This window comes from Puntigrus tetrazona, chromosome 11, assembly GCF_018831695.1.
Source record: "Puntigrus tetrazona isolate hp1 chromosome 11, ASM1883169v1, whole genome shotgun sequence".
Classification (NCBI taxonomy): domain Eukaryota; kingdom Metazoa; phylum Chordata; class Actinopteri; order Cypriniformes; family Cyprinidae; genus Puntigrus; species Puntigrus tetrazona.
In genome coordinates, this window is record NC_056709.1 from 19,176,936 (window position 1) to 19,197,779 (window position 20,844).

The 20,844-nt window shown below is 37.3% G+C and overlaps 2 protein-coding genes across 4 annotated transcripts; both read right to left on the minus strand.

The window, feature by feature from the left end:
* Positions 1 to 208: 208 nt before the first annotated feature.
* taf4a (TAF4A RNA polymerase II, TATA box binding protein (TBP)-associated factor) lies at positions 209 to 13,691 on the minus strand. Of its 2 annotated transcripts, none has more exons than XM_043252286.1 (15): positions 12,011 to 13,691; positions 10,538 to 10,677; positions 9,143 to 9,256; positions 8,914 to 9,006; positions 8,457 to 8,579; positions 7,648 to 7,737; positions 7,140 to 7,319; positions 6,247 to 6,391; positions 6,059 to 6,167; positions 4,009 to 4,178; positions 3,797 to 3,927; positions 3,437 to 3,562; positions 1,989 to 2,045; positions 1,720 to 1,839; positions 209 to 448 (listed from the first exon to the last, which is right to left on the minus strand). In XM_043252286.1, exons 1-15 carry the CDS (start codon positions 12,729 to 12,731, stop codon positions 281 to 283), a joined length of 2,487 nt encoding a protein of 828 aa, XP_043108221.1. In that variant the 5' UTR covers positions 12,732 to 13,691; the 3' UTR covers positions 209 to 280. The 2 variants fall into 2 exon arrangements, with proteins under 2 accessions (XP_043108221.1, XP_043108220.1); XM_043252285.1 differs by having other exon boundaries at positions 8,914 to 9,009.
* Positions 13,692 to 14,784: 1,093 nt separating this feature from the next.
* Positions 14,785 to 19,990, minus strand: slc6a14 (solute carrier family 6 member 14). 2 transcript variants are annotated; one of them, XM_043252287.1, is made up of 14 exons: positions 19,847 to 19,990; positions 19,542 to 19,710; positions 19,227 to 19,355; positions 18,740 to 18,877; positions 18,348 to 18,450; positions 17,358 to 17,490; positions 17,100 to 17,240; positions 16,794 to 17,022; positions 16,498 to 16,623; positions 16,290 to 16,408; positions 16,037 to 16,136; positions 15,852 to 15,961; positions 15,604 to 15,771; positions 14,785 to 15,426 (listed from the first exon to the last, which is right to left on the minus strand). In XM_043252287.1, exons 1-14 carry the CDS (start codon positions 19,910 to 19,912, stop codon positions 15,292 to 15,294), a joined length of 1,866 nt encoding a protein of 621 aa, XP_043108222.1. In that variant the 5' UTR covers positions 19,913 to 19,990; the 3' UTR covers positions 14,785 to 15,291. The 2 variants fall into 2 exon arrangements, with proteins under 2 accessions (XP_043108222.1, XP_043108223.1); XM_043252288.1 differs by lacking the exon at positions 15,852 to 15,961.
* Positions 19,991 to 20,844: the final 854 nt, after the last annotated feature.

Genomic DNA, 20,844 nt, shown 5'->3' on the forward strand with positions numbered 1-20,844 from the left:
AACACAATTTCTGAAGAGTAAAATCCAAAAAGGTGCAGAAAGCTAAAAACAAGGCAAAATAAAAGACAAAGAAAACCAATAAAAAGAGTCATTTTTGAGAAAGGAAAAGAAAATGCATCACTGTATGTGTGAGTATGTGAGACAGTGACAGAAAGTGTGAAAGAGCGATAAAGAAAGACGCAAAAGGAATGACAAAGAATGATAATAACAGCAAAACAGACAGAAAGAATGAGGGATAGAGCCCTAAAGACTGAAATGAGGGAAGGACATGGGCTATCTGCTATTTGAGAAGGGCTCGGTAGAGCAGTTGTGAGTGGCTGGTGCTTCTCTCGTTCTCTAGACAGAAGAGCAGATCCCTGAGGTTTACACGCGTGATGCGCTGGCGAGTGTACTGCCTCGACGCTCCTGCATTTAAGCCCCCGGATGCACTCGCGCACAAACCTGAGCCCTGTAAACACACACACACACATGAACTCTGAGAACAATGCTAATCATTTTAATACTAATATTTTTCCCCAGGGACATTTTATCAATCCCAAACAATCCTAAAAACTACTATTCATTTTGTATTTAATCATATATAAGTGCTATATAATTGTCCCGGGAAGGCTGAAAGTCAAGAACTCCTTATATTGAGGTGTGCCAAGTTATTAGGCACGCTTTCTTTTTCCAGATGAAACGAGCCAAAAAAAAAGAGATTGAATTCCGCCTAAAAGTTCAAAATGATTAAATGCCCATGAGAAGGACGCAATACTAATGCAATAATAGAATGAGCAAAGTTAAGGAATGACCATTGGGCAGTGAAATGCTCATTGGTTCAGCAGAGTCGAAAAAAATAGGTGGAGAAGAAAAGACACGTGTTAACTGCAAAAGAATTACGAATTAATGTCAAGAATTAAGTGAGAAACCATTTAGACTCCAGCGCCATCATTTTTCAGAACTGCAACCATCCTGGAGTCTCCAGAAGTGCAATGTTTCAGGTTCTCAGAGACTTTGCTTGGGTACAAAATCGTAAAAACATGACCCTCACTTAATAAGAATAATACACTGAAGTGTTGTGAAATCCATTAAGGAGATGAACTTTTTAATCAGAGTTTAATCTCTTTCCTGGCTCATTTTATCTGAAAAAAGAAAACATGCCTAATAAGGAGTTTTTGACTTTCAGCCTTCCTGGACAATTATATATCACTTATATATGATTAAATAGAAAATCAACAGTAGTTATTAGGATTGATGTTTTAAAAAGACAATATTTCTAAAAAATTTTTAAAACGACACTTTAATTTATATAATTTACATAAAGCAATCAAACATTTTCTCTGAAAAAGTAAAAGATACTATATTGTAAATTAATGTTATTATAATATATATATATATATATATATATATATATATATATATATATATATATAAAATAAAAAAATAAACATACAGAATTATATTTTTTTAATTGTGTAAAAGTTTATCTCTAAAATCTGTAAATGGTAATATGACAAAAACTGTATATAAATAAAAAATAAGTTAAAAACGGCTGTACGTGACTACGCCTTTAGACTGTCCTATCTGCCATTTGTGACCATCTGAGACCCTTGAAGCACAACCTGACATCTCAAACCTGCCCAGAAGATGCTAAATGATTTTAAGAGGCCACAAAGAGGGACAGAACGGGATCATGAGAAGGGCAGCAGACTGCTAGGGTGAAGGAGAGATGTTTGGTACCTCTGTGTCAGTCCCAAGTGAAGGAGAATCCAGTTTTCTTTTCTTTCTGGGTCCGATAGCCGCCAACGCCGTCAAATTGGCATCTCTCTGTCGAATCTGAGCCAATTCCTGCTGCTGCATCTGTAGCCAAGCACACACACACATACATACACATATATATATATATATATATATATATATATATATATATATATATATATAAAACTCTGACCCATAATCAAACACAATGGTCCTCTGACAAGATAAACATCTCAAGTGTGCCATCTTACCTCTTTGGCCTTCTGTTTCAGCCGCAGCTGCTCGGGGTCCTCTTGTCGCGAGCGTGACTGCAAAACATAAACAGCAATTAGGGAGGATCAACAGTCAAAGCACACAGACACATCTGCTGGAATCAAATAAATATGAAAAAATGAAGGCTGTCAATCAATGCAAAATATATAATAGTGATTCATTTCCTTTGTTTTGTTTGAGAAAAGAAATAAAAAGATCAATGTATGAATATGGTCAAAACCTGCGAGACGTTCAAGTCTGACACAAATAATATAGCTTTCTCACACTTCCCTTCAAAAGTTTGGGCACAGTAACATTTTGTAATGTTTTTGACAGAAGTTTCTTTTATCTGAACAAAAACAATAAAACTGGAATATTATCTCAATAATCCTATTTTAATATATTTTATGCAATTTATTCTTGAGATGGTAAAGTAGAATTTCCAGCAGTCTTCGGTGTCACATAATCTTCCAGAAATCATTTACATGCTGACTTGGTGCTCAAGAAACATTTGCTGTTTTTATTAAAGGTTTTGTTTAAACTGCGATACAATAGAAAGTACAAAAGAACAGCATTTCTTTGTTTGGTTTGTTCTGTGAGAATGAAGAAGTTTTTGCTGCCACTTCTTTTTCTTTACTAATCATTTTAATGCACCCTAATTACTTTCAAAGTTTTGAACAGCAGCTTACTACGTACAAAGATAGACAGAGATAAAGATAGAGTATAAACAGAAACCAGTGCAGAGACGGAGCAAAAGTGAGAGAGATTTATATTAAGTTTGACAAGGCAGGATTAAAAAAGAATCCTGAAATACAGCAAACAATTAACATCTTAAAAGAAATCATAATATAACCATTAAATCATAACAAATTACGAGCAATTATAAGTAATGCTAGCCTGCAGTCCTCCACGTTGATGTTCGCATTATTCATTCAAATGGTGGTGTTTCGTTTACGTTACTTTACTTCTGCCTAATGATCCTGCGCTGATAGTGTTTTACTTTTATTATTATTATTTGTGTGTTCACATAACTTTCCTATAAAAGCGTAAGTGTCTGAATAAGCGCTCACTTTGAAACTCAGTGCACTTAGTGTCATTTCTATGAGCGGTGGCACCGGACAAAAGCGAAGTGAAACGAGAGATTGAAACAAAAATAAAGAAGAATCACGGTCTTGTTTTAATATCGCATTTGGAATTGTGATGCGCTGAATCTTGTTTAAAAATAAAAAAGCCATTAATCATAGTTCATGAATTGCAAGGATCAAATCTATTGTAGTTTGTGGGAGAGGAAAAATCTAATTTTACCAGAGTTTGGAAGACTGAACTTAAATCAATGATCAGAACCTCTGGCCAGTGGTAGTATTAAAGGTGTGTGTGTGTGTGTGTGTGTGTGTGTGTGTGTGTGTGTGTGAGAGAGAGACAGTATGGCTCGAGGTGGTTTACTAACCTTAGCTGCCTTCATTAAAATTTCTCTCTCCTGCTCCTCTTTCTTCTGTTTCTCCAACTGGTCAAGTTGCTCAAAGAACTTCAGCTGAGAGCGAACATCCTCCACCTGCTCGTACCGACTATCCTCCTGCACACACATCATTAACATTACACACAGCCTTACAGGCTCACAACAAAAGCTGACACCCAAAAGAAGGAGCGCTTTTGAGACCGAATCCCGCTACAGCCTCTGGATTCATAATTCCGATTCTGACATAAAAAGGAAGCACAACCAGGGTTCAACAAAGTGGCAAAGAAATCTAAAATTGTGTTACTATCAACATACTTTAATGAGCTAGGCCAACCGGGTGAGCAGACTTGCCTTGTAAGTCATGTTCTTTTGCTGGGCGATCAATGAGACCTTCTCTAGAAGGTTTTGCAGTCTCTGCTGAGTGGCATGAGAGACGATGTTCACAACCTCGGGACCTAGCTCTGTCACTCCAAACCTTTGGCCTGACCACATACAGGACAACAACTGTTAGCTCTGGTAAAACAGTACAAACTTTAAGATTTTTATGTAATTAGGAGTCTCACCTATTTCTAGTATCTTGTGCTGTAGCATGCTGGCGGAGAGGAAAGCTTCGTCCTTGCAAGACCGCGTGACTGCACCGACCAGCTCCGAGTTGGTGGCCAGGATACGTGCGCTCTCTTCCGAAAGATTAACGCCTGCCATTGAGGCCACGTCGTTAATGTCATCATCATCCCTGGACAGATTCAGACATACACGAATAGACATTAGACATATAGTCTGTTCTAAATTCTGTCAAATTGTATTCAAATGTATGAATTTATTAAAATTTGTTTGATATAATGTTGCCTTGTAATTTAGTGTAACACCATATTTATGTAAAAATTCAAACAACATGCTTGTTCTGACTTTAATTGATTAAAATATATTACTGACAAATAGGGATTACCTATGATAGTGGCAACTAATTAGTATTTGGGGTGAAAGTAAATCAGCTTTTAAGGTGTCACAAATAGATGGTTGAAGTAAATATGCCAGGCAAGATTGTTATACTGAAGGACATTTTAGCTGGTAAATTTAGCAAATCAGCGAAAAATGTATGATATTTATTTTTGGCTCAGAAAAACAAAAACAAGTTGCAATTAATTTAAACAAAAAAAAAGCAGTATTATACTTTTATGGTTAAACCCTTTTTTGTCTTTGACCCTAATACATCTGTGTAATATATCTATTAATATATTTTAAATAAATCATGTTAATCTTGTAACTCTTACTGATAATTAATCATTAGAAATATTCAGGATTGTGTTAAAGTTGCTGTTACGTACATATTGACTTGACCACTATCTAAAATAAAATACATTTCAGTTAACTAAACCTAAAATAAAATAAAGCGGAAATATTTATTAAAAAATAAATAAGCTTAAATTAAGCACAATAAAACTACTATGAATAACTTTCAATTGACAGCTGAAACCTCAAAATATGTATCATTCCTTCCCATTCTAACTTAGCATTTGAAAAATGTCTGAAACTTTCTGCAAATATGAACTTTTTCTTGGAAAAAGGCTCATTCTCCAACTCCCAAAGTTAATAACTTGAGTTTTACTATTTTGGAATCTATTCACCTGATCTCTGTATATAGCCCTTTTAGCACAGCTTAGCATAATAGATCATTGTACTCAATTAGAACAATATAATCGTGTCTAAATATGACCAAAGAATTTCAATATTCAATATTCTTCTGTAGTTACATTGTGTACGAAGACTGGTGGAAAATTGTTGCGATTTTCAAGACAGATATGATTAGGAACTATACTCCCATTCTGGCTCAATAATCAAGGATGTTTGCAGCCATAACATAACCCCAGCAGACACAGTGAACTGAAAAACAGCCAGACCTCGTGTCTTGCAAGCTAGGGACTATTTTTCACAGACACTGCATGTTATTACTGCGCCTGCTGCGGCCATGCTACAGAAGCAAACTTCCTTGATTATTACGCCGAAATAGGAGTATAGTTCCTCATATCAGCCTAGAAAATCACAACTTTTCATTTTCATAGTACACAGTATAATTACAGAATAGTCAAGTTTTGAACAGGAAAAATATTGAAACTCTTTGGTAATCTTTGAACGCGTTGCTACTGGTCTAATTGGGTTCCATGATCTATGCTAAGCTATGATAAAATTGCTATTGCCAGACTCAGAGATCAATATATTCCAAAATGGTAAATCTCAAATGATGGAGTTGGAGAATAAGCCGAAGAGTGAATTAAAATTAAAACTAATAAAAATATAATAAAAATATAAAACAACAGCTAATTTAAAAGAATAAATACTACAACAATATTATAAATAGTACTAAAATAACACTGGTTAACAGTATAAAAAATGAATATTACACTGTTACACAACCTATGGTCATGATAATGGCAATCCTATTTCACACACAGCCTACTGGGCTCAGCCTGAAATGAATTAAATATGAGGAAAATGTAACATCTTTTCATTACTATCAGATTAGCTAAACTTTGTGCACTACTCCTGTAGGTTGTTCACAATGTCTACTGGGTATACTTTGCTGTGCAGGGCAGCAGAAACTTGAACAACACAAACCTGAAAGTTCCTCCAGCACCATCCTTTGTTTTATTTTTCTGAGCTAACGCTACAGACACAGAGCCCGGAGCCAGTTTAGTGCTGCTCACAACACCCTGCTTCACAGCGACTGAAAGAGAGAGGTTAGGTTTTGTGTCATTATATCACAGAATGAAACAGACAGTGATGGATTTGACGGACACACTCACCTGTCTGGATCTGTTTGAGCTGCACCTGAGGCTGACTCACCACTATGTGGCTGTGGGGTTGACCCCTGAGCGTCACCATGGGAGTGGTTGTCAGGGTAACCTGAGGGGGCTTCACTATTGCCCCCTGCTGAGGAGGTTGCAATACCTGAACAACATTAAACGCAATTCTATAATTGCAACCAATCAGAGAACTGCAGGCCAGCTGAACGGTCATTAATCATATATTTTGTATTTAAATATTTTTTGTAGATATGAATCAACATTTATTACTATTATAATAGATTATGTATACATACACTTTTTTTTTTACATTTGTTTCAAATAATTAATATAATAACAACAAGAGGTGCCTTTACACTAAATTACACTAATATTACTTGTTTAAATCATATAATAGCAATTACTATTATTAGTAGTATTATTATTATTATCACACAGTACTACTACTACTACTACTAATATGTGGAATAGAATTCAAAATGGAAATATTTGATCATACTTTGTTAATAAAAGGTTAAATTACCTTTTATTTCCAATGTCCTAACCCATGTCCTTTATCAACATTATCAGGCACGAAAACTTACTCTAGTCAATAATCCACACTAATGTGCACGAAACATCAGTAATAAATCATATGCATATGATGTTTTCCATTGTATTCATGGACACAGTGATATTTTTTTTTTTACTTTGCCACAAGGCAAATACACACATTACGATTCAACTATTTAAACTATGTACTAATTAAGCTCCAATCATTTAGCTCAGTGTAAATTAAGACTAAACACCTCAATTTACCTGCAATATGCTGTTAGCATTAATAAGCCCGACACTGTCCTTGCACCTCAGTAAACAACACATCAAGTAAATTATGCATGTAGATCTGTGTTTACCAGAGAGGCAGTCTGGCTGGAGTTGCTGAGGGCAGGCTGGATGAGCGCGCGAGGAGCTGTGGTGGTGGCACCAGCCGCGTTAGAGCTGGTCAGCACCACAGCGGACGCCTGGAGGGCCTGGCTCTGCTGGATGAAGGCTGTGGAGTCAGGAGTGAGCTGTCTCAGAGCTGGAAGACTCCTCTGAGGAAACGCAAAAGAAAAGGAGGAATTCATTGTGGGGAAAAAGGGCGGTCCCGAAGTTTTGACTGGCAATTCATTATCATACAAGCTTTTGCAAATAATGATTTAAAGCAACTCAATTTGCCTAGGCACTTAGCAAGCAGTGTGAATGCTGCAATGTGCTAACACAACCACCAAACCGACTGTGTGCTTTGTGAAAATAATTCTTCAATAAGCACTGTGCATAAATTGAATCTTAGTTAGCTCTTAAATTATTTAGAGTCATTTATTAAATGGTTCCGAATGACATGAATTGAGGTACATTTTCATTCAATTTGAAGATCCTTACCTTAAGGAAAGGCACTAGATAAGGCTGAGGAGAGGAGTTGAGCTCTTTGTAGAGCCTGCTGGTGAACTCCTCTGCTTCAATCGTCCCTTCCTGAGGGGACAAACACCAAAAATAAGTCGAACATAGGGAAGTTTATATCCACCACAACCGCTGAGTAAAACAGCGGGTTCAAATGTCTGAAACCATAATAAAACATTCATTTAAAATAAACGAAGAATAGTTACTGTATAAAATGAAGAAGAATTATTTAAGGTTGTCTATGACTAAGCAAATTTGTGAACATCTTTCAATAAAACGTCAGAATGTTCCATTCAACACATCGAGATCATTCACACAAACTTCATTTTTCATTTTCAGTTCATGTAGCTCAAATACGTTTTCTACAGGACAATAATTCTTTCAGCAATTCTCGTCATATCTTATAATAATCATAATTACGCTCTAATAAAATTAGGCTGATAATATATTATTTTAAAAATGAAAAAGAAAGGTTAATTTGTATAGAATAAATTGAAAATCTTAAAATTTATGTATTTATCACACAAATTACTTTGTGTGTACTAACAATATTTTTTATGCATTGATTAAATGAATCTGTGGTCAGTATTAAAGACTTTTAAATAGTATTAATTTTCATGAATGGTCACAGACTTGGACCCTAGTGCAGGGGTAGATTATGAAACACTCATTCAACAAAGTAACAAAAGTAATCTGTTCAATTTAGGTTTTACTTCATCATACACATTTTACATCAACATTTTTTTCACAGAGTTAGAATCACGCAAACACACTCAATCTCTGAAACTCACCAGCAGGTTCTTGACCAGCTCTTTAACGTTGGCGACAGTCTCTGATGACTGCTTACCACTAGTGGCCAGCTTTATCAGCGTGGACAAGAAGTTCCTACATTTCTTTACATTCTCCATCGTCTCCTAGAAAAAAGAAACGCGACCGAATTAACACAATGTAGTTTTAACCTGCAGCAGCTTACGGTTATCTTGCATCCGTACCTTGGATGCATACAAATGTTCAGGTTAAGGTTTAATAGCGTGAGCCTTGCATCAGTTGGGGATATCAGGGGATTCCCACTCTGAGAACAGATGTTTCATTTCGGTTTGCACTTGGAAATCTCCTTTTTACCATATTTAATCAGGTCAGACCACCTTTCGAGAAGCCTTTAAGCATGAAGCTAAACACTCAGGACCGTTTCTTCGGTTGTGAACCAACGTGTCTTTGTGTGACTGCTAAGTTAGTGCAGCCTCTCACCGTTGCCGAGGAGACGGTGGTCCCTGTGGCAGCAGTCACAGTCCTCTGGGCGGTTCCTGCTTGCACTGACAACACTGCACCCACAGAGGAGGCCTGCTGACACACCAGAGAGAATGAGTACAGAGAGCGAAGAAGATAACAACCACCTCAGAAATACACTTTACAGAACAGACTGATTCCTGTCATTTCTGAAAGAGCTGTTTCTACACGATGTGCCTTTTATAGCTACCTGTACAGGTGGTCTCTGGAGTGTGGTAGTGGGCGTGCTGCTGGCTGTAGGAGAGCCCTGCTTTATGATGGTGGTAGGAGTCACCTGTCGGGCCATCAGAGGAGTTCCAGGTGCCTGCAAATATCAGACAGACAAATGAGCAAATGCTGACATGGGAATGCATTACAAAGAATGGAAGCAACTACAGTAGTTAATGGCTAACTTGGTCAACAATACAGATGGCTTGATGTCCCAAGGCCAGTATGAGAAATTTTTGTTGCTAGTTGACAAAACTTTTACACACCTTATTAGACCCATGCTGCATTTTGCTACATATTATGCTTTTAAACATTACATCTGTGTGATCTAATGAATAATCTCAAAACTCATTTAACGTTACATGATCTAGCTTTCGTTTTAAAAACAAATTATTACAGTATTGAAAGTATCAGACAGAAAGGATAAATCATAAAACAAATCAGCAACGTTTTGCACCTTATAACAATAGATTAAATATGAATTTTAAACTCTTTTTATTTATGAAATGTATGAACACTTTTGGAGTTGTAAATGTAAAATAACTACTATTCAATTTTTAAAAAAAAAGAAACAAATTTTGTTTAGAATTTTGTTTAGAATTTCCTTCCCAAAATCGTATGATTAACAGCTATGCAGCTAAACAAACAAAAAAAATGATCATATGCCGTATTATAACAAAAGAAGCCTATAGCTTCATTAGTTAATATTAGTGTCACGTCTTTGGACTCTTTTTGTTGTTGTTTTTGTCTTGTGCCATGTGCTCTGTGTGCCCTACCTTCGTTCGTGGTAATTGTTTCATTGTCTTCACCTGTGTCTAGTTAATTTAGTGATTTCCCGTTTGTATTTAAGTTCTAGTTTGATCCTGTGTAATCGTCGGTTCTCATCTTTAATATGCGTGTGGTTTTTGTCCTGTCTGTCTGCCTGCCTGCCTGTAAATATATTGTTTATTTTGTTCTGAGTAGATTAAAGTGTTTAAGTTTACCTTATGCTTGTTGCGTGCTCTCTTGCTAACCACACCGTGACAATTAGTCAACTACATTAGTTAACGTTCATGTTAATTTCAGCATTTACAGATGCATTATTAAAAATCACAGGTTGTGTTTGATAACATTAGTTGCATTGCATGCACTGTGAACTAACATGAATAAACAATGATCAGCTGTATTTTCAATGACATTAACAAAGATGAATAGTGTAATAAATGCATTGTTAATTGTTTGTTTATATTAGTTCATACATTAACTAATGACACCTTATTGTAAAAAGTGTTACCAGTCTACATAACAATATAATTCCATAAATATATTTACTATTCCTCGGTCATTCTAAAATATGTTCTGATATCAGTTGAGTTCAGGGGCGGTCAGACGGCATTACCTGTGCAGTGGTGATCTGCCCAGGGGTGGTGCTGGTGGGGGCAGCAGGGCGGGCGGCCTGAGACTGGGCCTGCATCTGTGCCAGCATCTGCTGTGGGATCATCAGTAACTGACCACTGTCACTACGCACCAACACCATACCTGCACACACAAACGTGACGCATATATACAGAAAGGCTGACATCACTTCCTGTCTAAATTGTTATTCACTGGTGATATTTTCCTGTTGGTCTGACTGGAGTCAAGTCTGGCAACCGTGCCCTGCTTAGAGGCACGAAGAATAAAACGCACAGTTGGTGGCCTATATTTGCACAGCACACTGAGAACCCTACACACTGTCTCCGTTACCGTGTGAACCAACGGATGTGTTCTGAACAGAAACTGTTGGATGGAGAATCCAGATGGCCTCTTGTAGAAAAATCTGTCAAGTATTCTGTCCAGCCAGACAACAGGCTTGTCAGAATGACCAGAGCACACAGTCAAAAGAAAAAAAAATCACTAAAAAGAATAACTTTATGTGCATTTCCTCAAGCAACTACAAGTGTTTGTGAGGAAGTAAGAGAATATTGTTGAGGTCTTCATTAAAATCACCCACTAAAAGGTCGCTCACACTATACTTTTCATTTCATTGACTTTCATTCACACGTATGCAAAGTTTGGTGAACATTATCCTGCAAATCTGTATCGTGTCAAGATGTAAGACCAACAAAGGATTATTACGTCAAAAGCATGACCTCTTAGCGGATTTTACACTTTTACATTTTGGATTCTACATGATGCATTTATGTTTACGCAAAGTGTGGCGTCCAAAGAATTTTACATTACAGAGAACAGAGAAACTAATCTTTATCAGCATTTTAAAAGTTACTATAAAATCACTGGAAGTCACCATTTAAAACTTTTTAGCAATGAAATTGAATGGAAGAATCCAAAGCATCGAACTCAAGTTAAGATAAAACCTAAGAATTTAAAAGAAACGTTTGAAAGGAATCATTTTTGCAGAACTACGGCCAAACTTTAACCCAACATTTTCCTTCTATTTTAAGATTAGAAAACCCACTTGGAAGATGATATATTGATATCAACTATTTATACTTTGAATGCACGTTTAAAGGCACAAAAATGCATTATTTACTCGTTGCTGTGTTGTTCCAAACCTGCACGTTTTTTTCTTCTGAGCACAAAAGATGTTAATGCATCTCTTTTTCCTGTACTGTGAAAGTCAATGAAGCTGTCTGAAGATCTTTTGTGTCGTGCACAATAAAGAAATGCAGCTTTGAATGATGTGCAGTTCTAAAGAGAACTATATACTGCATTTCAAGAACTTTAACTGCCCTGCTGTTGTCGAATGCACTTACAATGAGCACCACAAACCTCGCACAGACAGCTGTTACAATCTCTACAACTTCCACTATTACACAGATTCGCATCGTTGCACTCGCATGCAAGGGGAGTGCCAGTGTGTGTGAGGTACCTGGAGGTAGCTGGATGTTCTGGATGTTTTGGCCCGGAGTGCTCTGAGGGAGTCGGGGCGCTAACACCTGTGGCGCAATGGCCCTGATGGCGGGGCTCGATCCCGCTGCTGCCGCAACAGTTACCGGAGCCGCGGTTCTCGCAACCCCCTGCAAAACAGCCCCCTTGGCCACTCCAGGGCCGAGAGTCATGGTGCCGGCGGGCTGGATGATAGTTTTAGTAGCCTCGGACTTGCTCGCTGAGACAGAAGCCGGAGTCTGGTTCATCAAAAGCGGGGTCGTTGTAGTAGCAGAAGTAGTAATAGTAACGTTAGTAGTAATAGTAATTCCCGGGGTCGCTACATTGGCTACAGTCGCCGAAACGGTGTTATTGTTATTACTCCCGTTAATAGTTAAACCTGTTCCAGCAGTTTGCATAGATGGCCTGACAACTGTCACTGAGGGACCTGCGCTTGATGCCGCGGATGCTGCCGCTGGAGGATTCCCGTAAGAAGACTGTATCACTGTGTTTGGGCTTGGGGCGACAGTGACAGAGTTTCCGTGTCCTTTCGCCACCCCGGGCCCGTTATTAACAACTGGGACAGAAGTTGAAGCGTCGTCTGATGATGATGATGATGATGATGGGCCACTGGACACTGGAGTGCCGCTTTCAGTGTGCGGATCCATTGCATTGCCTCCGTTCAAAGTTTGCACTGTGGACGTCCCGATCAAAGTAGTTACCATAGCATTAAGAAACACCGGATCGCCTTAGCTGTCTTCCATCTGTGCCTCAGGCACATCAGTTGAGGAAGTTTGGGTTTTCATCCGCTTTTCCCTCCAGTTGCTTTTCGAAGGAACAAGCGTGAGTGAAGGGGAGTCTCGTGTCACAATGTCAATACAGATTTGACAAGCGCCCCTGTCACCTCAAGTCCACCAGCAACAATGCTCTTGGGATAAATAATCATCTAACACACTTGAAGAGCAGCAGCTTTCATTATGTTCATATGTACAAGAGCTCGCAGAATGTCAACATTAGCTAGTTGAATTGCCCCTTTTCCCGGAGTCAGCGGGGTGATTTTCCGGCTGCCTGGGCGCTTACCTCAAACTTATTGTGACAAGATGTGGAAACTTCTAATCTAATACAACCTGAAGTATCGGTAAAAAGTTTCTTTCCCACTCTTTTAATACAGAAATCCTTATATAGCAGGTCAAAGCCTGCCGCCATCTTCGATGTGAACAGTGAGGAGCTTTGGACAAAATGACATTGCGCATGCGCGCAGAAGCGGAAACGTCATTACGCTAGATTTTTGCGAAGCCCTCATTGGTTATCTCCCTGCGTGGAGGCGGGACATGAGAAACGTCAGTTGATTCTGGCGGAGCGCGGTCAGAGTCGGTCTGTCATCGAGAAAAGGGCCTTGTTAAGTTGAAAAACAACCGCTGATTTATTCGCAGATTGCTCTTGGGTCTATCTAGAGACACTCTTAGCTGCTACGTGTTGGTTTTACAGCGTGTAGCGGCTATTCGGTGAACTTCACAGCGGGCTGTCTTCCCCCAAGATGGCCCCGTGTTTTGAAGCGTCTGTGTTGAAAGCGTGAAAAGGCGCCACACCTCTGCCAGCGTGACTGGCCATTGAGGGCACGCGTGCAACTGCATCCTTAGTTCACAGGGTTCCTGCTCAACCCCATTTGACTTACAGTATCCTCACCTCTGCTTCGCCCCGTTACATGGTATATAGGTTTGCAGTCGCGTTTTAATTCTTCATTGCACTGCGTTAACTAAAACTTTAAAATGTGTTAACTTTGCGAGAACATCATGCATATAATGAAAGCTGTGAAGGAAAAATCTTTAATAAACTCCAAAGCTTTTTTTTTATTATTGCATACAAAGGTGATTTTTTTTTATTAGTTAAAATTATAGTTTTTTTATTTTATTCCTTAAGTTATAAGGAATCATTAAGGAATTGTTGCAAATTGAAAGTGGTAGGCTGTTATGTGTTTATTTAAACATTTTTAATCATTTTGAATAAATGATTAGCTTATAAGCAGTTAAATTCTCCTACACCTCTCCAGGGGATATTAATCTATCATTACTTACATCAAAACTATTTGTTATATATTTTTAATATTTTGATTTTGAGGTTATTTATTTATTTATTTCTGGTTAGAGAAAACATATGTCATGAAATTAAAATAATTAATGCAGTCCGTTTACAATTTATATATTGTGCCAAAATAATAATAGACTTAAAACAGAAAATGACTCGGATCATAGTATTTAATATAAATAAAGAAACTGTTATAATCACCTATTTTTTAAACCTTAAAGTATTTTTAGTGTGTTATCTGTTATTCTAATTGTTGTTTTTGAAAATTTCTCACAAAATGACACAATCACATCTTTTCACTAGTGTGTGTATAATTCTCCCTGATTTTCCCTACTCATTCATTCACCGTTGTGCTTTGACAAGTTATTTCTGAAAGAGATTTAGATGATTATATTTGCATCACAGGTGTGGCTCTCCTGCAGTGTGCTGGCTTCCAGATTCAAATTTCACTTCTTTATTGTTGCTCTTTCAGCGCTTTGTAACATATTGGGTTGGCTACAACAAAATCAGGAGCTTTCTGGGCATGTAAAGCATTGTTTCTGCTCAAGCTTTTGGGGGATTCATTAGCAAATTAAATGCTGGTAAATGCTGCTTTTAACAGTGAAAATCTGTTAGAAACGCAACAAGCAGAATCTACTTTATTGTACAAGTGAGGAAAGTGCTATTTCACTTATGTAACATCTCACTCAAAAATACGAGTGATAACATTTAATGCATATGTTGCCTGGGAATCAGAATGCTTGCATTTAGAATATCACTGTTACTTAAAAAAATAAATAAATATATAGAAATGCATTTTAAATTATGAAACCTTAAATGTTCCCACTCTTTTTGAAATTAAAAACATTTGTAAGACAACATCCAAGACTTTTCAGTTGTACGTCTGCTAACTCGTACTGATTATATATATTTTTAAATATGAATATTTGTACTTATTTATTCAAAAAAACATTTCAATTAAAATAATTTTGATTTGCAATTTTCAAAAAGATAAATGTAAACATACAAACATACAAAAGGTAAAAAATCTCATTTTAAAATTTAAATGGACAACTCTACGCGGGAAAATGCACAAGCAATCAAACAAAAGGATTACAACTATAAAGTATATACAGCTAAAATACAAGTTACTAAGATACTAGTGCTACATATGTATACATGTACAAATACATTAAAATACTATGCTTTAACAAAACCTTTTTACAACCTAGTGGATTTATTTGAGATTACAAATATATTTGCATCAGTCGCTCCTCTAGTACCATAGCGCTCCCCTCTGTGACACTCCAAGTAAGGACCCCAGTCCTCTGTGGGTGAACAGGCTGCTTTGATACGCTGAATGACAAAAGTCAAAGTTTAGAATCAAAAAGTGTATCACTAAAGAACGCAATACATAACTGACACGCTGCACATGTTATATGCATCTTTACAAAAATCTGTTAAAACAAGTTAAAATGTAAAAAAAAAAAAAAAAAAAAAAAAAAAAAAAAAAAAAAAAAGATCCTGCATCACCTGCCAGGGGCCTCCACTCGCTTTGCACACTTTCCAGACTGCAAGAATAGGGATCCAAATGAGACAAAATGCAGTCATACACCAGCCCAGGGCAATGCCCCATTTTGGATATGCAACCGAGCCATATGTGGGGGATGTAAAAGTATACAAGGACCATACAAGAATAATCTGGTTGAAAAGAAAAACACAACCATTAGGTATAACCTTATTATTAAGTGGTAATTATAGCTTTAAAATGATGTACATACAGAAAGAACCACCGGGGTGATAAAAAACCAGCACGCTCTCCACCATAACCAGAAGAGGGTGCTCTTACTCCCAATCATCATCTCAATGTCTTTAATGAACCGATTACCACCTAAAAATGTGCATGCATTTTAGAAAAGAACAGTTACGCAGCACATAACATCGCACATTTCTAATATATACTCACCATACAAGATGGAAAGGCCTAAGACCTCCAGTAATCCAGCGACCAGGAGAATCCATCCAGCACAAAAAGTGTCAATTAAATTCACCCAATATATTCCTGCCTATCAAAACAAAGCCCTTTTAAACATAATGTACGGTTGGGTTCACTCTGTGCAGAATTCCCTTATTCACCTTTCATGCAATGCATTTTAAGAACTGTACATTTTTTTATACCTTTGGTGAACTGTAACCTATATTTGTAATTGTTTGCCTACCCTAGTGACACATGGCAAGCCCAGCAAAAAGAGAACAATGCAGACCACTGTCGTAACAATTCCTCGCTTGGACTTCAAAAGCTTGGGATTGGCATCTTGGAGGCAGGTGGTGATAACCTCTGTAGACAAATCGTGATTAAGATTAAGACAAATATTTGACAGCTTTTTTTCTGATTATTGTACAATATCTAAATCTGCTTTTCTTTACCTATCCCTGCAAACTGGGAGTCCAAGCCAAGGGTAATAAGCATGACAAAGAACAGGATCGACCACAGGGGTGAAATAGGCAGCTCAGAAAGAGCAGCAGGGTACGCAATAAACGCCAATCCAAACCCTAAAACACAAATTGGAGCTTATTAACACACGGATGAATATGCCATGCTAGAATCTTTATTACTGTTTAAACTATTGCTTTAAAGGCAAACTAAAGGCGCTCCTTAACGCTCCGCAGATGCACTTGTTTGATTACCCAAAAACGAAAAAGATTAACATTTCAGATCTTACCTGCATCTGCAACTTCTGACACTGGTTTCTGGTAGATATGCGCCATGTATCCAAGGATAGAAAAGATGGCAAAGCCGGCAAAGACACTGGTGCCACAGTTTGTAATGCACACTACAATGGAGTCTTGATAGCAGTTGTTGTGAAACTTATTGTAAGAGGACAGAGCCGTCAAACCACCCCATGCAATGGAGAGAGAAAAGAAGATCTGGGTAGCTGCATCCTTCCAAACCTATGGTAAAAACAGGCTACATTAGCAGGCTGATCTCGGCGTATTCCTGCGTTTATGAACATTAAAGTCAGACAGACCTCAGAATCGGCCAATTTGGTGAGGTTAGACTTTGAACCGATGTAGAACTCAATGCCATCTTTTGCCCCCTCCAGAGTCACCCCACGAATCAGCAGGATAAAAAGAACGATGTATGGGAAAGTAGCTGTGAAATACACCACCTGAAAAAACGTACCATTTACTGCGTTAAATCGAATGCAAAATGCTTTGTTCTTTTGCTGCCTCATCACGATTCACTGTAAAAATACAATTTAATGTTACTGAGGTGAAATACAAACCTTCCCAGAGGACTTTATGCCTTTGAAGAGAGCTGCTCCGACTAGTATCCAGGCAAGCAGGAGGCAAAGGGCAAGGTGCCAAACCACAGGTCCCGTCTCATCCATACTGCTAGTGCGCTGAAGAACCACCTCACTGAGGACAAATCATTCAGATCACAAGCACACATAAAAAAAAAAAAAAAAAAAAATACAGATAAGAAAAAGATATCTGGATGTTTGCCACTGGCACTGATTCTAGACAAAAGACTAAAGGTTAAAATATATCGAGGTGAAGACAGTTTTTAAGCTTCATTTAAAACAAACTGTGTCTTTAGAGAGAGAAAAAATATGTAATTATTTTAATGTTACTCACTAGACATTGGAGACATTACAGTTTTTACAGTCTGGTGGTGGTAAGATTTATGGTCACCAGAGCTGAATTTATTTTATTAAAATATAAATAAATAAATAAAAGAATCACAGCCTTCAGTGTCACACAGTCCTTTTAGAAATCAATATAGTATGCTCATTTGGTTCACAAAATTCATTCTATTTAAAAATCTGATACTTTTTAGAGATTCTTTGATTAATAAAAAAAAAGTTTAGAACAACAGTGTTTATTTGAAACTGTTTTTTAAATACTGTCTTTACTGGCTCCTTTGATGTGATGCTATCATAACAATTGTAATAATAAAAATTTAAATTCTAAAACGTTTCATGGTGTTAGTCTAGTTTAAAAATATACAAATTTTTATCTTTTTTCTGCTGTCAAAGCCTTGTGAACATCAAAAGGCAAACATCCTACCCGAGCTTCCTGTTTCAACAGGAAACCCTTTTAAACAGGAAAGAAATGACACTCTACAAATTTTTAATGCTGTGCCAATCACCCCAAGACCTGATAAACCCTAAACATTACTCATAAATAATCCACAATGTCGGATAAATTTTAAGAAAGAAAGAAAAGAGTGTCAGTCTCACTGACAAGCTGTACAGAAACAAACGTCAACTTACTCCCAGTATTTCTCACTGGGGCTCTGGCCTGCTGAAAATTCATTCTTGCAGGTTTGATTCTCAGCTGTCACATTCAGTGCTGCAACAGTAATGTTGTACGTAACTGAAATACAACATAAGGTCTAATCAATGACTTTTTTGCGGTAATATTCTGTATCTCAGAACTAGTTAGAGATTAAACTCTTATCAGAGCACAGAGTAAGGAATTTCCCATTAGTTCCCATTCCCAACACTATTTTGTACAGTGTTGAGTGTGAAAGGCAAATTTCCCTTACAATGCAGTTCATCTAGAAAAATCCAAATACTTTCATTATCTGAGCAAAAACGTCACGGTACATCTGACACAAGAAACACAAGCCTTTCTTTTGAAAGAGAAACAAAGTCTAACAAACCAGTCGAGTTGCAGGGCTTCGCACTCCAAGGGAGAGGATGTTGAAAAGATGCAAAAAGGTAGTAGATGCTATAAGCAATGATCACATTGTAGTAGATTGCCACAAAAGTGCTAACCAGCATCATTAGCATGCCAACGCCTAAAAAAAACATTACAAAATATATGTTTAAAGTACAAGCAACCTACAAACATTTGAATCTGTTCACTTAAATGTGTGTTCTTGATTTGACATTTTAGCGTTCACAACCCCCTTAAACATTAATGTAAAGGTCCTGAAGGCAAACGTAATTATGCAGTCTGCAGGTCCTGCATTTGTCCTTGTGTCTCAAGGTTGGTTTAATACATTTCTGAATTAGATTTGAGGCTTTTACCACGTCGGTGGACCTCAAAATGTAGCAAAAGTCAATTTGAATTTTTTTAAATGTTTTTTTCCCCCAAACTCCTCAGCAGCTTTTATATCCATCAGTTTTTAGATTGAGTTAATTTACCTTGCAGTATAGGCACAGATTTCCACACATTGATGGGGCCTTGGCTGCAAAACTGTCCAAAAGAGCTCTCCAAGAAGAGAGGAAGGCCAGCAACAGCCAGCATGATAGTGTAGGGGATGAGGAAGGCCCCTTGAATTGTTGAAAAGATGCAGAGAGAAAACAGAAATAAGATGATGGAGTCGAAGAAAAAGCGAAATATATTGCCATTATCTTGCTTAGTTTTATCTTCTCGCTCCTCTGTCGTACAATATCAATAAGACATTATTTTAAACATACATTATTACGAAAACTCATATAAAAGTCATCTCACTGTACCTCCCCCGTGTTTGTAAGCCAAGTATGGAAATCTCCACACGTTTCCAAGCCCAACAGCATAGCCGATCATAGACAGCATGTACTCTCTTTTGCTGCTCCAGTTTCCTCTGTCAGTGTTTTCATCTTCTCGCCCAACATGAGGATCTTGCTTGTTAGAATCACTGTTATCCTGCAAAAATAAATAAAAGCAATGTAATCTGATAATAATAATTTTTAAAAATCTATAGTCGGTCCCCATTTCTTTCTTTTTTTTTATCAATGTCAAAACACGCCAATAAATGAACGCCGATGTACTTGTCTGTTACCTGCTCAGCTGCAACTGAGTTTTTGAAAAGCACTCCTGTAATACTGCTCAAGTTGTATTTCTTCATTCTTCTGCGCGGTCTGAAGAGTGACAGGTGAAGACATGGACGCACCTGACAGAGTGAACAAGAAGAAAAACCGTACTCTGTGCTCTTATATAGTTCACTCACAGCCCTCCCCACCCCCTTTCAACATGACAAACCATCACATTCACATTACACTGATCATAATCACGCTTTGCATTTATATCTCTTTTTCAAAATCACGAAATATTAATCAGTATTTTATTTTAGCCTGATTTATTAATATGATGTTTTTATATCTAATATATGGTATATTTATGGTATTATACAGCGTGTGCAACGTTTTATTCATTGTTTTTAACAAAAGAAATGGGCTAATTTAGTAATCGCTAGGTATCAGTCATCTGAGAAATTTCATAAGTGTCATAAAAAACAAAGAAAGGCCCCTGATAAACGACACTTTTTCACTCAATAGGGACCTATCTGTCATAACAGCATGAAAATCACTTGTTTATGATTCAAGAGGAAAAAATAAGACATGAGGTTTATGACTTACATCACATCCATGACATTTTATCAGTGAACATTTAGGTGACGCAGAGTTATTTAAGCAATGTCCTAGACGCAATATTCAGTGAAACAAAACTGGCTTAATGGTTATAAAAATGGTTTATGTAAAGTTTAGATTGGAATGGGGTTCATGAGATAGGTATTATATATTTAAGTTGCAACAATAGTGAAACTCCGGGAATGTTTTACTCAATGGTATATTGTAAAATGTGTTATAAGGAAAATGGCAATAATATTTATCAAGACACAAGATTCCGAGAATTAAATGAGAACACTTCCCTGTTTTTTTGTCTCACAAAGCATGTTCAAGTGCAGATTCCAAACCGTTGTTGACATTCCACAGACCCTCAATGACTGGACACCGAGGGATGGAGAGCAAACATAAGATCTTTGTATCAAGACTGACA